The 17,101-nt window shown below is 36.6% G+C and overlaps 1 protein-coding gene across 2 annotated transcripts; it reads right to left on the minus strand.

Moving 5' to 3' along the window:
• Positions 1–3,109: 3,109 nt before the first annotated feature.
• Positions 3,110–15,995, minus strand: LOC107842407 (ABC transporter C family member 5). Of its 2 annotated transcripts, XM_047397025.1 has the most exons (13): positions 15,737–15,995; positions 15,365–15,516; positions 12,900–15,171; positions 12,456–12,776; positions 12,292–12,378; positions 10,867–11,562; positions 10,560–10,724; positions 6,437–6,731; positions 5,816–6,027; positions 4,872–5,177; positions 4,375–4,438; positions 4,025–4,264; positions 3,110–3,698 (listed from the first exon to the last, which is right to left on the minus strand). In XM_047397025.1, the coding sequence occupies exons 3-13, from the start codon at positions 14,997–14,999 to the stop codon at positions 3,586–3,588; spliced, it is 4,599 nt and encodes a 1,532-aa protein (XP_047252981.1). In that variant the 5' UTR covers positions 15,000–15,171; positions 15,365–15,516; positions 15,737–15,995; the 3' UTR covers positions 3,110–3,585. The 2 variants fall into 2 exon arrangements, with proteins under 2 accessions (XP_047252981.1, XP_016541729.1); XM_016686243.2 differs by having other exon boundaries at positions 15,365–15,995.
• Positions 15,996–17,101: the final 1,106 nt, after the last annotated feature.

A 17,101-nucleotide genomic window follows, 5' to 3' on the forward strand; every position in this document is an offset into this window, starting at 1 on the left:
AAATTGTCATCCTACCATCAAAGACAGATTTATAGTGGGATATACTAGGTGTTCAGGACAGATAATTCAACGGGATCAATTATTTAATTATCAATCTGATTTGGCAAATCAAGCCTCTCAACTTCCTCGACTGTGGGACGTAGGTTGGTATACAAATATTAACATAAAAAGATAAATAAACAAACTATTAGTATACATAAATATTAATGTACAAACAAATGAAATGCTAATCAGTAAAAATTTATGGGAGAAAGTCAGTAAAATATATATTGTGATTGTTATGTACCTTATTAAGCATCTCATTTATGAACTTCTCGTATTTCAACTTGATTTTAACAACTGATCAGTTTAATATTTTTGGAATAATGTTACTCCAACGTGTAGCTATTTTTTTATCCATCTCAGAATAGCATTCACACATCCACATATTAAGTGCATATAGCACACCTCTCAGAAAGTAAAGTGTCTTTTCTCTATGTCATCATCAGCTTCTCGAAAGCAACCTTTCCCCATGAAAATTGTTCGTAACGGACATCCTCAATCACCAAGAAGTATGTTTGGCTAATTGGTGGATCACGTACTTGTGAAAACAAGAAAACAAAAACGTGTAGAGGAAATATAATATAGCCATTCGCAAAGTGTCTTAATTAGAATCGAAATTTTCCATTTTGAAGCATTGAACCAACATGAGATTAGTTATTACAGTTTTAGCCTTTGAAAAATACTTCTTCATCAATCTAGATTTGGACGACTCAGGATAAACAAAATTCTAAGTACCACAGGTACATTTAAAATCGGTGATGATAGCAAATTCGGTAATACTAAATCTAAGTATTGTTCTCTGGACATATACATGAATTTCATTTAGATTATTCTGCTCAATTTCAAGTATCAACTAGAACTTTGACATTTGTTCGTGAAAGTTACATTGAGGCATATTGAGAAAAATCTCAAAGATGAATTAGCGAAAAAGTCCAAGTACTTCTTCACCAACATTTCATGATTGCATGAACTATCAATATGCAACGGATGTGGTTGTACTTTCTTTATTCTATATTTCTTTCCCAGTAATATACATTGCAGATCAAGTATTATTAGTTTAACTATATCACATACATAACTGTGTAAAGCATATACATAACTATGTTATCTATGTGTTGAAAAAAGAAATAGACAACCATATGCTTCACAGAGTTATGTATATGCTTTCATACATAACACGAGTATGTAATGGGTTAATATACATAACAAATATTATGTATATGGGCTGAAATACCAACAATTCTCGAATGAAAAACCTTCATACCTATACATAGTGACGCTATGTATAAGGGTTAAATTAACAATAACTGCAACTTTACAGATTATGTATATGAATACGTGATTTGAAAAATATAATCAAATTCGAAACACAAGGCACATTACCTTGGGGAGACGGGGTCATGATATATCTTTTTTTCTTCCTTAACGATTCACCGACATGGTTTTTTGAACTACTCACAGCAACTTTCCTCAACTTCTTCATCTTGGTGGGGCCGTTACAGTGTTTTGATATGTTTTCTCTTAAATTTGAATCCTCTTTATCAAAATTTCCAGGGACGCAAAATCAAATTTTTAATTCAATATGATCTAATTGAGTTAGTCCTAAATTAAACGACGAAGAATCATCCATTACTAAGTCAGATTTAAAAAAATGAACCACATGCAATAACCTATTTCGTCAATTTTTGATTTAGTAAAGTTGAAAAAATAATAAAATTTTACTAACCTCCAAAACAAAATTGAAGAAGATTGTAAATGGAGTTTGTCAGTATAACAAAAAACATAAAAGCACACAACAAAAACGAAATAACACACAGCTTGATATTAAAGAAAACAAAACACGGACAAGGTAATACTATAAAATAGCTATTCGAAATCAAAGTCAGCACTGAAACACCACGAACAAGCAACTACATGCGTAGATATAAACAAAAGCACTCTTACCTACTATTACGGATGGACGAACTCCTAACCACTCACCCTCTACCCTAATCTGTGTCCTCCACATGTCCTCAGTAAGCTGTAACTGCTCTATATCATGCATAATCACCTCATCACAATATTTTTTCGACCTACCTCTACCCTGCTTAAAGCCATCCATAGTTGGCCTCTCACACCTCCAAACCGGAGCATCCGTGCTCCTTCTCATCACATACCCAAACCATCACAACCTTACTTCTCACATGTTATCCTCCACCAAAGTCACTCACTTTCCGACCAAAATTATATAATATTAATGAGGGTCACATGTGCACCCAGAGACTAGTTAAGATAATAAGTAAGAATAAGCTATAAAATAATAGAACAAGAGAGTAAAGAAATTCTTATTCTGTTGCCGGCGAAGTTGTCTAGCAACCCCACCAGGAAAACAGTTGCTTGCTTGTTTGTTATACAGTAGTGATGATGACAAATCAAATGCCAAGTGAGGTTTATAGTCAAAACCCTAAATAATGTTTTGTACATATTCAGCCCCACATAATAATTACTATTATTCGTTGAAGGACCTAATTTCTTGAAACCAGTTAACTGGATAAGCTTATTTTGACCAGTCATAGACATCCTACCAATCGCTTTATTCCAAAGTTAAGCAAATCACCTCGAATGCATGCAAAGAACGTTACCCGGGTGTGAGGAGTATTACACGGTCTTGAGCATCACCGACTTCAAAAAATTGTTCTCTTACTATCTCCTTCACACGCACGAAAACTTGTTACGGTGTTTTCTCAAGTTGTTCTTTCCTAAGGCATGCTTCATGAAATGCAAGTACAATGGAAGCTGTGCAGAGATTAATGTTAACAAGGGTCACTTGATAAATGAGGTTCTCTTACTATCTCCTTCACACGCACGAAAACTTGTTACGGTGTTTTCTCAAGTTGTTCTTTCCTAAGGCATGCTTCATGAAATGCAAGTACAATGGAAGCTGTGCAGAGATTAATGTTAACAAGGGTCACTTGATAAATGAAGTTCGCCCATAGAAATAATTTACATGGACTAACATATATTTACGTTTGGCAGAATAAGGAAAGAACGGAAAATAAACTAATTAGACCCTGCGTAAACCAGAGAGTTGAACCAATGTTCTGTACTGCAAAACAAGTAAACCTGGCAAGGCGACGTATTTCAAAGTAGTCTTTCTAGAGGAGAGTAGGCGCTAAAATTGAGTTAGTCCTCTACAAAGTTAGAAATACAATCAAAATTTGCTTCTCATGAAACCTAGTTCGTGTCAGATACAAATTGCCGTCACATTTCTTCTCTTCCTACTTATTACCTACCTATATGCCCAGCTTATTTATGTTACAGAGTATGCCGGCAATGCATGAATTCCCATCATACCTACAGAAGAATTGAACATGGCCTCTACCGAGGAAACTACTTTCAACATGTAGCTCCTGTGTACTGCTTGTATGCAGAAAACCCCTTCATCAGTTTATCCGTTCTTCTAGCCCACCGAAGCAGCCGCAGCGATGCCAGCAAGTTCATGTTTCCTCTTGCGTTCTGCTGTTCTTTGCTTTCCCATCTAAATCTTCAGACTTGCTACCCAAATTAAAAATCGGGTATGCCACTTGATCTTGATGAGTACTCTGACACCAACTTGAGAAACATAGAAGATTTTTCCTCCAAGAGTCGTGCTGGAGTATCGAATTCAGCCACCCGACCTGCATAGGCCTTGGAATTTTATCAAGCTCAACCAATTTCAATGTGACAGGCATTCATTCAGATCATGTTACTTATCAACAAGAAAAGAAACATAACCGCAATCTCGTATACACTTTATTCATCCTCTTTAAAACCTCTTTTTTGTGGTCTTGGTGTTTGGGGTTGTGCAGAAAAAGCCTTTTTAGAGAGGGGGCACAATTAATGATGATTTGAGAATTCAAAATATTAAACAAGAAAGGCAAGCCAAGATGAACACTAGCACAAAATCTCCCTCGTATATAGTCTTGACACCCATTTCTACCAAGAACAAGTACAGAAAACGCACCATCACTGAGGACCAGAACAAGGTCACTGTCAATAACTGTAGGAATACGATGTGCAATGGTACAAACAGTGCAGTCCTTAAACTCTGTCCTAATAATCTTCTGGATAAGATTATCTGTTGCTGAGTCAACCGAGGCAGTCGCTTCATCAAGCACCAAAATTTTGGCTTGTTTAAGTAAAGCCCGGCCAAGAGATACAAGCTGCCGCTGGCCCACACTCCAATTATCTCCATTCTCCAAGACTGCCAGGCATCAGTTTGACGAAATATTTTGATCAGAAAGAAAACCAAATAGAAGAGGCTCCCATCACTCATAGTATTGCATATTTCAGTCCAACTTAACAGAAACATACCTGGTGTGTCAAGCTTTTGATCCTTTTGCCTGACAACCTCCCCAAGCTGGGACTTCTCAAGGGCCTGAAGGGACAAAAGGAATACCAAACTGCGGTCAGTGTCATAAAGTAGACATGATCAGATAAGAACTTCAGCTTCTTCTTACAGAAAAAAGAAAGAAAAAAACAAGAATCCATTGCGGAGAGGCAAGTTTAGGAACAACATCAAGATTAGGAAGTAATAGGTAAAATTATATTAAACAATCTGTGACCTACAACTACAAGCATAAGAAGTAAAATATATGAGAGCTAAAATAATGTAGAAGCATAGTTCTGATAGCTGATCTGGTGTCTATGACGAGAGAATCATTAGATGAGAATCTCCTTAATAAATTGGAACGTTAAAACTTCTTTGTTTCTTTGTTTCTTTGTTTCAAAACGTCACATCAGTCTAATTAAAATAATCTCAGCCTCTAAATAAGATGTAGGTAACAGGGAGAAAAGCAAATCAAAATTACCTGCCATATTTCTAGATCTGAATGTTCGCCAAGTGGGTCAAGGTTGTCTCGAATTGTCCCTTCAAATAATGTTGGGTCTTGGGGAATTATACTCAGACGACTACGAAGGTCATGAAGGCCAATGGTTGAAATATCAATGTTGTCTATAATTATTTTTCCACCTTCTGGTTCAAGCAATCTGAATAAGGCCTGAATCAGAGTAGATTTGCCACTACCTGTGCGCCCCACAATTCCAATTTTCTTTCCTCCAGGAAATTTGCAAGATACCCCATGAAGCACAACTGGAAGACTCTCCTTATAACGAACCTATGAGGTATAAAATAGTCATTAGCTTTCTCTTTCCCTGACATTAGGGTGGAAGGTAGGTGTATTACAAGTTGTTTCCATGAGCTCCACCGATGTTAATTCCCACAGTCCAATAGTGTTTGACAAACTTTTGCATCATTACTTCATTACTGGTATTAGCTTTTAAAACTTTCATGAACTATGTATGACATTTGACTGTCCAGACATTATGACCCTAAATGCATGCTTAAGACAGTGAATGGATATGAAAACACAGATTTGGAACAGTTGCAATTTACTGAACTTTTAGCCGGTTAACGAATATGAAGAGGGAAGGACGTTGAAACATTTGCAGTTTAATGTAATAACATCCTTTCCTGTCACCATCTCCCGTTGACTGTTTCTCTTAGAACTGTCAACAGTATGCTTCCCCGCTAAAAGAAGGAAGCTTGTCTGTCATTACCAAGACCTCCTTCGTTTATACCACTACATAATATTAAAGGCTTAATGATAAACATTTCAACCCAAAAAAAAAGACGAAAAACTCTGACCATAGTAATATCATAACTTAGTTTTATATTATTGAATTTCAACGTCAATGTGATGTCCTAAAAACAAGAAAACCATATGCAACAAACAGAACAACAAATCATGCATACCTTTAAATCAATCAGTTCAATGGTTCCTTCTTCTGGCCATGACAGCCGGGGACGTGGTTCAATAATTGGTGGGGCCTCACTAGGAATATGACAATATTGATGAATCCTTTCAATTGAAATAATCTTGTTTTCAAGCTTGCAGAAACTGAGTATCCATCGAGACAGGCGTGCATTCAAGTTTAGGCCATATGTCACGGCAAGGCCTGCCATACCTATGGGTAGATACATGATAATTAAACAATGATATCAATTTTATGAATTTGTAAATCAAAATAGTTTCCCCTCTTGCAATATTTTTTCGCAAAATAGTTCCCGACATCCTCCGTTTTTTTTTTTTTTGTTGTTGTTGTTGTTGGTAAGTAGTTCCAACATCCTCTTAAGACATGAATCATTATTAGTTTTTGATAAGGCGTGACCACTCAAAATTCTTCCTTTACCATTTTGAATTGATTAATGTTCATGAATTGCTTGTTAATAATCACGGGATTAAAATGCACAAGAAATCAACGCTATTATCAACTCGAAGGTTCATTAAATGATCAAGACTTGAAGCAAGATTTTCATCACATAGGTCACATAGTAATACTAGGACATTACATGGAATACATATAATGTACTTACTAGGATCTATGCTTCCATGAGGAAAGCTCACAAGTAAAACCATGCAGAAAGCAAAGACAAATGTAGAGAGCAACTCCATGCGTAGGCAAAGCCATTCAATTGCTGCAAGACTGCAGAAGAATGGTCGAGCAAAGCAATCCAAGAGATAAAGGTTCCTCTTCATAAATCTCTTTTCTTGTCCAAAACCTCTGATCGTTGCAGCTCCAGCAATTGACTCAGCAAAAAGATGGATGATTGGAGATTTTTGGATGCTAACAATGCGAACTAGTTCCCTTGATGAAGCCATATAGTATTTCTGCACAGAGTTTACCACAAATACGTTTACCCTTCCCCTTTTTACGCTCAAACGAAATAAAGCACATGGAAACTCATCAAAACGAATCAGTTGAAAACTGGACGACACAGAACAGTGAGTTCATAACTTGCATGCACGAACTATTTCAACTTCTGCAGGGGATTGGTGGCTAATAGTTAAAATGAAAAGAACAAATATATATTTTGCTAGTAATACTCTAGCAGATGGTTCAAGTTGTGGTAAACCTCGAAAAGCAGTCTTTAAAACACCAATTACGCACCAAACTCATTTACCTTGGCTACCCAACTAGATAGTACAACAACAACAAACCTAGTGTATTCCCACAAAGTAGGGTCTGGGGAGGGTTAGATGTACGCAGTCCATACCGCTACCTCCGAAGAAGTAGAGAGGCTGTTTCCGATAGACCCCCGGCTCAAGATAAAGAATAGTAAATAGGAAGGGGGGGGGGGGGATAGGTGACATAAAAGAAAATCAGGAATAAGAAATGATAAAAATAGTAATCGTAGAAATACGAAATATGAGAAAATACTGGCGACACGAAATAAGACAAATAGGAACTAAGACATAAGAAAAAGGGCACCCACCTATGTACACAGTCCTAGGGTTACTTCCCCGGCTACACAAGATCTCTCCTAACTGCATGCTACAACCCACATCCTCACACTAGCCTTCTACCCAACTAGATAGTAACACTAGGAAAATATTCTTATATGATTTCAGATAATTTCATAAGAAACAAAGTTATCTTAGGAGAACGAAATATAATCTAAAAGGGCAACCTAGAAAATAGTATTCACATGTTGGTGAAAGTAAGTATACAGAGACGGAGTTGGTAGAATTCTAGCAAACTAGCACCTCTAAAGGACATATATGCTTTCCCAATTCGGGGTAAAATATATTTTCTTGATAAAACATTTTCAGCACTAAAAGATGAACAAACCCCCAAAACAAGAATTCTTCAAGAGAACACTCCACATGAAGTTCTTTGACAACCAAGGATTAGATGTTCTTGGTTTAAGTTACTCAGATTACAAGTACTTCTTATAAGAGGGAATAACAGGCAGCCGAGCGTCAACATGCTTACCAACAAAGGACATTTTCAGTATTTCACAATTATTGTACTTTAAGTCATTTATACTTGATGTTTTGATGTGTGTACTTTCTTCCCTTTGGGCAGAAAGCCAGATAATTTTTGTTTAATTCCTTTCATGTCCCACGAGAGATATAGTGCTCTATCTTTTAATAACGCCGCCGAGTAACTTCTCATTTCTCATGTAGTTTTCAAGACTTGAGAGCTGTAGTGTAAGTGTGGCCCCTGTCTGAGCTTTCCATTGCACGACATACCTCTCAGTTAGCAGTCTTTTGAATTCATTATTACTTTTTCTTTCTGTCTTTTTCCTTTACTGTTTTTTTTTTTTTTTTTGGTCTCTTTGATACACTTGTTAAGAAAAATACTACTATAATCAACCAACCTTGCATAAAAAACGTAAAAATTAGTTAACCAACTTTACATAGAACTAAGATGTAAAACTTGTTATATTAGAGTACAATTTGTAAAGGCACAACAATTTAAATATTTTAACACAGATTGAATACGTTACAAACAATATAAATTAGAGTGATCAAAGCTTTAAAAAACGGTAAATGAAACATCCTTTAAGAAAATGAACAGCCAATATCCATATATTTTCAAAATATCTGAAAAGAGAGTGGTAATAAAGATTAGAGCAATCAAGGACATGTATAATGGAGCTAAGACTCAGGTGAGGACGGCAGGAGGAGACTCAGAGCATTTCCCTGTCTTGACGGGGTTGCATCAGGGTTCCACTCTTAGCTCCTTTTTGTTTGCTTAGGTGATGGATATGTTGACGCGGCGTATTCAAGGAGAGGTGCCTTAGTGTATGCTTTTTGCAGATGATGTAGTTTTGATTGATAAGACGGGGGGGTGTGAATGATAAATTAGAGGTGTGGAGACGGATCCTTGAGTCTAAAGGGTTCAGGTTGAGCAAGAGCAAGAGCAAGACAGAATATTTGGAATACAAGTTTAATGATGTGAGACAGGAAGACGAGGTGGTAGTAAGGTTGGATTCCCAAACGGTGTGTAAGAGGGATAGTTTCAAGTATCTGGGGTCCATGATTCAGGGGAATGGTGAGATTGACGAGGATGTCTCCCATCGTATTGGAGCGGGACGGATGAAGTGGAAGCTCGCCTCGGGGATGTTGTGTGATAGAAAGGTGCCGCCAAGCTTAAAGGCAAATTCTACAGGGTGGCAGTCCGGCCGGCCATGTTGTATGGAGCGGAATGTTGGCCAGTCAAGAACTCTCACATTCAAAAATTGAAGGTGGCGGAAATGCGGATGTTGCATTGGATGTGTGGGCTTAATAGGGGTGATAGAGTTCGAAATGAGACTATTCGGGAAAAGGTTGGAGTGGCTTCGGTGGAGGACAAGATGCAGGAAGTCCAATTAAGATGGTTCGGGCATGTGATGAGGAGGGGCACGGATGCCCCGGTTCGTAGGTGTGAGAAGCTTGCTTTGGATGGTTTCAGGCGGGGTAGGGGTAGGCCGAAGAAATACTGGAGAGAGGTGATCAGGCGGGACATGGAGCAGTTACAGCTCACTGAGGACATGACCCTAGATAGGAAGATCTGGAGGACGCGGATTAGGATAGAAGGCTAGTGCCAGTTTAAGTCGTTGGGGTAGAACATTACTTGGTAGATGTATTATTCTGGCTAGGACACTTTGTTGTATGCTTTACTACGAATGTGTTTACTATTCTTTGTTTATTATTCCTTGTGGGGGGCGTATTTTTGTCTTGACATCCTGTTCCATGCTCTATTAAGTATTTGTTTATTATTCCTTGTCTTGAGCCAGGGGTCTATCGGAAACAACCTTTCTACTTCTCCTGAAGTAGTGGTATGGACTGCGTACATCTTACCCCCCAGACCCCACTATGTGGGAATACACTGGGTTTGTTGTTGTTGTTGAGAGTGGTAATAAAGATCAATTTACTGATATTGAACTTTTCTACAAGAAAAAGTAATTCTCCATCTAACTTTTTAAGGAAGAATAGGAAGTTAAAAGAAAGAAAAATTCAACCGTAAGAAGATACTTACCGTAAAATAGTCAAAATTTGCTTGTCTAACATCTAAAAAATAAAATTCCTTATCTAATTATAGAAAATGCAAAACAGAGGTAATAAAAGTAAAGAAAACAATATCTTAATAACTCTACGGTTATTCCATGCAATCAATCTTTTTTAAAAAAAAATTATTTCAATTATCATATGAACATTCAAGTTTTATCTAATATTATATTACAACAACAACAACAACAACAAACCCAGTGTATTAAAGTTGACAAATATATTTGAAGATAAATTTATAAAGAACTTGATAAGATTGAATTTTCAATCTTTAAACAACTTCAAATTATAATATGTTTGAGACTCTTGCATGAAACACTTAACAAACACAACCTTTTATGTTAAATATTAAGGAGATATAGTGCCCGTATGGCAATATCTAATGAATAATAGAAGTATAAAAAGTGCCTCACCAATACCCACTTGTCAAAGAACCTCCAAGATTTAGCCAAAGATGTTCTACTCATAGATTGTATTCGTCGATGAAAGAAAACTTTTAGGATGAACTAGGACATCAAAGGAAAGTAAATACGAGCTAGAGAGAGGGAGAGAGATAGGAAAAACAGATTGTATCACTAGCTAATCTTGTGAGTTTTAGATCTATAAACTAATCAAACGATTTGCAGAACTTAGATTCTAAAAAAGGTCTGTCCCATAAGTTACCTGCATCCATAGGCAAGCAATCGCCATCGGGATGACAAGTAGTAAAACTTGCCACGTAACTTTTGTCATGACACCAACAATACCAATAAGCTGAATTGTAGTTGAAGCAAAGCCACCAAGTCTGAAAGGAATATCAAGATCAACCACACTTTGATCAATCGACACCTGGTAAATCATAAGAATCCCTTAGAAAAATGGCTCTACCCAAAAGATAGGGCAACAAAGAATGCAAGGAAGGAGAATCATGGAAAAATCAAGTAAGCAGAGGATTGCGTTATAATGAATGTTAAGCAATACTTAGACATACGCGATTCAATATCCTCCCTGCTGGTGTGGAGTCAAAGAAAGACATTGGAGCCCTAAAGACTGTTCTCAGCATTTTCAAAAATAATTTTTGTGCAGCCTCTAGACCAAATGTAGCAACCAAGACTGCCCTAACAAAGATAAACCATGAGCTTCCAAAAGCAAGGGCCATATAAACAACAATAAGCACCACACTAGTCGTCCTAGGACTGTCCCCTGGAGTTTGTGGATTTGCCCAAGCCATCCACCAATTACTAGCTATTTGGAGCACCTGAAATAATATCTGTGCAAGAATGATAAGCGGAATCAACAAGCCCTTGTAAGCAGCCGCCATATATGACAGATAAACTTTCATGCTAACTTTTCCCCTCTCACGTTCCTCTTCCTGAACAAGCTGTTTTTTTCTCAATCTTTTAGCTTTCTTTTTCTCTTTGATTGCCTTCTGATCAGCAGCTGAGACACCTTCTTGTACTTCCTTTGCAAGACTGTCAATACTCTTTTCGGCTGAATTACAAATTTTAGTCACTAAAGCAGAACCATCAGGTGAAGGATCTTTATCTAATTCTTCAGGAGATTGGTTCGCAAAATCCATAGCTTCAATTGCTTCATGATGAGCTGAAACCAAAGCATTGAAGTCGGTCCCTGCTTGCAGAAGTTTATCATACTTTCCGCATTGACAGATACGACCTTCCTTCAGGACCTGTGAAAGGAAGTGAAAAAGCCATTTGGGAATTAATGGTGCCCCAATACTGATTAAAAAGATGTCCACTTTCAAGTTTGATGGCTTCTTCTCATCACTATTTTAGAATGTAAAAGGAAAGGCCCACGTGTAAGCCTCTTTACGTGTATCTTGAGTAAAATTGACTAGAGATGCCAACTACACTTTGACTATATTATCTCCAGGACAAAAAATGGTTAAAAATGTAAAACATAACATATTATTTTTGATATTTCCAGCACACTGCCACTTATCAGACACAATTGTAAGAAATAACACACAAGACTTAGTTTGGGTGTTATTTTCCTTTCACAGAACTTTTAATCTCTTTTTTGAAAGAAGTTCCTGCTTTGACAACAACATATCCGGTGTAATCCCACAAGTGAGGACAGGGTAGAGTGTTGTACAGGTAGATACACCTTCGACTCAAGTAACTTTGCACTGATCTGTTACCCTTACCTTGTTAAGTTAGACCCTCGACACAAGTAGCTTTTGAGCTGACATATAGTATAAGTTTTCATGATGAAAGGAAGAAATGAGGATACAATTGCTTCTCCAAAAAAAAAAAAAAAAAGAAATGAGGATACACTTAAAAAAAAATGATAGCAGTTTCAGTAGAAGCCTTCAATCTATAGAGGAACATTTTGCACACAATTGGACAGGACAAGGAGCGGTAGTAGATGATGAAAGTCGAAAGAATACACCACCTACCAATATCACATCAGCAGCTGGCAAAAATTCAACTTGGTGAGTAACAAAAACTACTGTTTTTGTTGATAGTGCTGTTAGTATGTACTCCTGCAGTAAAATAATTACATTCAGCCAATTTCCTTCTAATTGAGCAGTAGAAATGATTAAGCAAGACTATGCATAACCTTAAATAGTTCTGATCCAGTGTGTGCATCAACTGCACTAAAAGGATCATCAAGTAAATATATATCAGCGTCCTGATAGAGGGCCCTCGCAAGTTGCACACGTTGCTTTTGACCACCACTAAGATTTATGCCTCTATCACCAATAATAGTCTGATCTCCATGCGAGAAAAGCTCCAAGTCCTTTTTCAGAGAACAAGCATGAATCACCCCCTTATATTTTGCCTTATCCATTGGGCTACCGAAAAGGATATTATCTTCTATGGTCCCAGATTGTATCCAGGCTGACTGTGATACATAAGCAGCACTTCCACATATTCTAACCTAACACAAATATAAAAGTAAAACCACAACAAGAGAATGCTGATTAGAGCTTCTCCCATAAACCCAAAATTGGATAGTTTGAAAATCCAAGAACTAATGAGAAAAATCTTAAATTTGACTTACTTCACCGGAGATTTTGGGAATCTCACCAAGGATGCAAGAAAGAAAGCTTGATTTCCCTGAACCAACCACGCCACAGACAGCAACACGCATGCCCTTTTCTACCCTTAACTGTATACCTGCCAACGTTGGACCTGAAGAAGATGGATCCCAGCAAAATTCACTGTCTTTAATTTCTATTGCCACATTTGTAATTTCCCGAGGCAGCACAACGGTTGCATCTTGCTGCAACTCTTCCTCTTGCAGAAATCCAGCAATCCGATCAAGGGATACTTTTGTCTGAGCCATCATTGACACCAAGTCAGGAAAATTCCTAAGCGGTTCTTGGAGGATCCTGAATGTCGCCAAAGCAGAGAGAACGCTTCCTGCAGTAAGCTTACCGCCCAATAGTATGCAAGTGCCAAAAGTAACAGCTGAAACAAATATTGGGGAACTCCAGAAGATGAAGGTAATGAAAGCTTGAGAGTACAGAGCTTTTCGAAGATACTTGAATTCCACATTCCGCATTTCCTCTAGCATTGTTCTATACCTATCCTCCCATGCTTGCAACTTGAGAATCCTCATGTTCCTGAGGCACTCAGAAGTCTTTCTCATCCTATCGTCCTTGGCACCCATTAGTTTGTCTTGATAGTCTTCTTGAATCCTAGCTAATGGGACGGTTGCAACAATGGAAATAATGGTAGCAACTAAAGTTGCCACAGATGCAATACCAACATTTTTATACAAAATAGCAAGAGCCAGAATGATTTGAAGAGGCAGCATCCATATATCATGAAGATACCATGAGTAGTCTCCTACTCTCTGAACATCCACTGCCATGTAATTAACAATCTCTCCACTAGAGTGGCTTTGCCTTGCTGAACTTGAAAGTCTCAGTCCCTTGCGATATACCATTGCAGTAAGAGCAGATCTCACATGCATGCCCAAAATGTCAACCCCAAGATACCACTGCCGGGTCGTTAAGGTCTCAACCAACTTTGCCGTGAAGAATATTCCAGCCAAAATATAACCCTCGTAAGGAAATGTCTCGACTCCTGCTAGGTAGTCTACGAAGTAGCTGATCATGTATGGACCCACATAAGAAACACAAGTGTTCACCCCTGCAAAAATTGCATTGCAGGCAGCCTCCTTCCAGAAAGATTTGAGAATAGCCCAAGCTAAAGAAGGCTGCTCCGAAGGATCTTCAGCCTTCAACTTTTCCCAATTTGCATTTAGTACCTTGTAATTTGTCTTAGAACGATCTTGTTGTGCAAGAAGTGGAATGTCTTTAAGCTCAAGAGGTCTCTTTGCTCCTACTGAAAGAAGTGGGTTCAACCAAGAAAGAGTAGCCAAACTAATAAGACCCGCATCACTGTAAGGAGTAACTTTAAGACATGCGGGTTCTTCTTCAGTGAGCAATGGCTCCTGAAGATCAGAATTCCTAGTTACTTCTATACCAGTGACTCCCCTAATAGCAACAAAACACAGGAAGGCAAGAGAAGGAGTGACAGCAAGATTTGCAAAGACATGGGAATTTAAATGGCTTGAGCCTTGGATTGCCAATTCTCTACTATCAGAGTACAAAGTAGACAAACAAATAACAAAAGACACCACCCACCATACCCTTGACAACAATGGGAATTTTGAATTGACTTTGTACTTACAATAAAGAGAACTGAAACTCAAGACAACCCAAGCCAAACTCTGAGTTACAGGAAAGAGTAACAAAATCCAATTCACTCTATTCCCTTGTGTAGCCTTTCTAATCAAACCAACCCCATCAAAACCTAACACCACAACATGCACAAACAAGACATAGAAACAACACAAAAGTGAAGCTTTATAGGCTCTACCTATCTCAATGCTCTCTATTTCTACATCACCTCTACACCTACCAGGAACTGAACTACCATCAGAATCATCCTTCCGAAATCGAACCCGACCAACACACAAATATATCTGCTTTGCAGATACAATAAAGAGAAACACTAGAAACAATGTCAAGTTGACACAGATGGACGATAACTCCAGGAAATTAAGGCCTTCAAAAGCGGTGGAAAATGATAATAGCCCCGTATGATGAAAAATTGTAGCTGTGTTGAAGAAAAGATTGATACCCATCATGCGAAGTATCAATCTTAGTAGTATGAAAATGCTCAAGTAGATCAATTTCTTGAAAAGTGGGTCACCGTACTAGTATTTTTGTATACTAAACAAGCAAATATAGATTCTTGAATCTGGCAAAGGGGCATTTCAACATGTGTACATCAATGTCGTGTCCATTCCTTGAAAGAATCTGTAGACACATAACACATAAAACAATTGATGTTTGCATCATCAAACCCAACAACAAAAAATAAATGAAAAGTAAAAGAGAAAAACTACAGAAGGCATCCCCAGTGTCTCATTTCTATGGTATTATATTATTACGGAAGGTGACAATTTTCAATCAGAAAGAAGCCCGTTATAGAAAATCCAAAAATACTGACCTGGGTACTTTTGGTATTTTGTTCAGAACATTAATCGTGTATTGAGCCGGTGGATATTACCGAGGCAAATTCTGCAAACCCAGTAAAGGATAAGTGTAGCTACTACACACACAGGAAAAATGAGTAGCTACAACAATACCTTTCTCACCCACCTACAAATACACTTTGGCTAGTGAGGTGGTGATTAGGAGTTAGACAGAGAGAGAAACAAACATAGATCCACCATACTCTGTCATCATTTTAATATATTAATAATAATAATAGTTTAGAAAAGAAATGGAAAACCAGAAATGTAACACTAGCACACAATATCTTCCTGAAACAAAAATATGTTTGGAATTATTAGAACTCTGATAACCACTTATTTTTCACCTTTAAAGAGTTCCAGTTCTCCTAAGACTCTTTCACATTCTTTGAATAAAAAGAATTACAATGGAGAAATAAGTTAACTTAGGGTCATCCCAATGAAGCAGAAGAATAATGGTAGCCCCTAATTCGGAATAAGAATATTAAAATTACTATAAAATTATATGCTGAGATTGATATCATTCCATTTTCATTATTTATCATAAACAAAAATTATGATTTTAAAGAAAATAATAATACAAAAGTTTTATGACATGAATTTGTTGTGATTTCTTAGTTGGGGTTTAGAAAATAAAAAGAATAAGTTCTTGAATGAATCCTTGTCATATTCCATTTGTTTTGTACGCATCCTCGTCATTTCGCCCAGAAAAATCATCAGCATTTTATCTTATCATCCACATGACATTTACTATATGCATGCAATTCGAATTATAAATTTTAATAGTAAGAAATACTAGCACGGTAATAAAAATTATATTTAGCAATTATTGTGTGAGAGACTTTCTTAAAGATATTATTAGGTTGTATAGGTCTTTTATGATTTGAATAGTGTATCTGTTATTAGGAAATCATATATTATGTTAATTCTTTTTAAGGAAAAAAATGAAAAATATGCTCAAAATAAATCCAATTCACCTTCAGTTACATTTTTGGGTGAAAAAACTTCTTCATCATTAAGTTTTTGACTTGCAAATGCCCCCACGCTAACCAAATAGCTCAAGATATCCTTCTACTAATAGTTGCTCTAAAATAAAAGAGAATGGGCTAATTTCGCTTCAGTTCAAATAGCTAAAGAGCAAAATTAATTTATTTGTTTTAAGTTTGAAGTAATCTTTGGTAAAAATAATATTTTTGAACTATTTAACTAATTACGGGATATTTTTGAGTAAAAAATAAAGTAATAGAGATATTTTTTAAATCGAAAATGTAATAATGGATAAAATTGATTCATTTCAAATATTTATATCTATTTTCCCTTCTTTTCATAAACTTGTAAATGGTAATGTTTTATTTTGGAAAATATTTTTAATCATACGGGTCTTTTAATTTAACAATAAAAATTTTTAATGGAATGGGTGCTTTCTAGGTGAAGGCATATGAAAAAAAAAAAAAAAAAAAGATGCCTTAGTAAATTACAGAGGAAGAAAAAAGTAGTATATTTTCGTTTAAAAAAGAATGACCTACTTTGACTTAATATAAAATTTAAAAAAAGAATGATCTACTTTGATTTGATGCAAAATTTAAGAAAAGAAAGAAAATTTTTGAATCTTATGACCTTAAATTAAAATAGTGTCAAATGTACTAAAATGTCATTTAATCTTATGATCATAAACATATTATGTGAAAAATTAAAATTAAAATATTATCAAA

Source organism: Capsicum annuum, chromosome 9 (genome assembly GCF_002878395.1).
Source record: "Capsicum annuum cultivar UCD-10X-F1 chromosome 9, UCD10Xv1.1, whole genome shotgun sequence".
Lineage (NCBI taxonomy): Eukaryota > Viridiplantae > Streptophyta > Magnoliopsida > Solanales > Solanaceae > Capsicum > Capsicum annuum.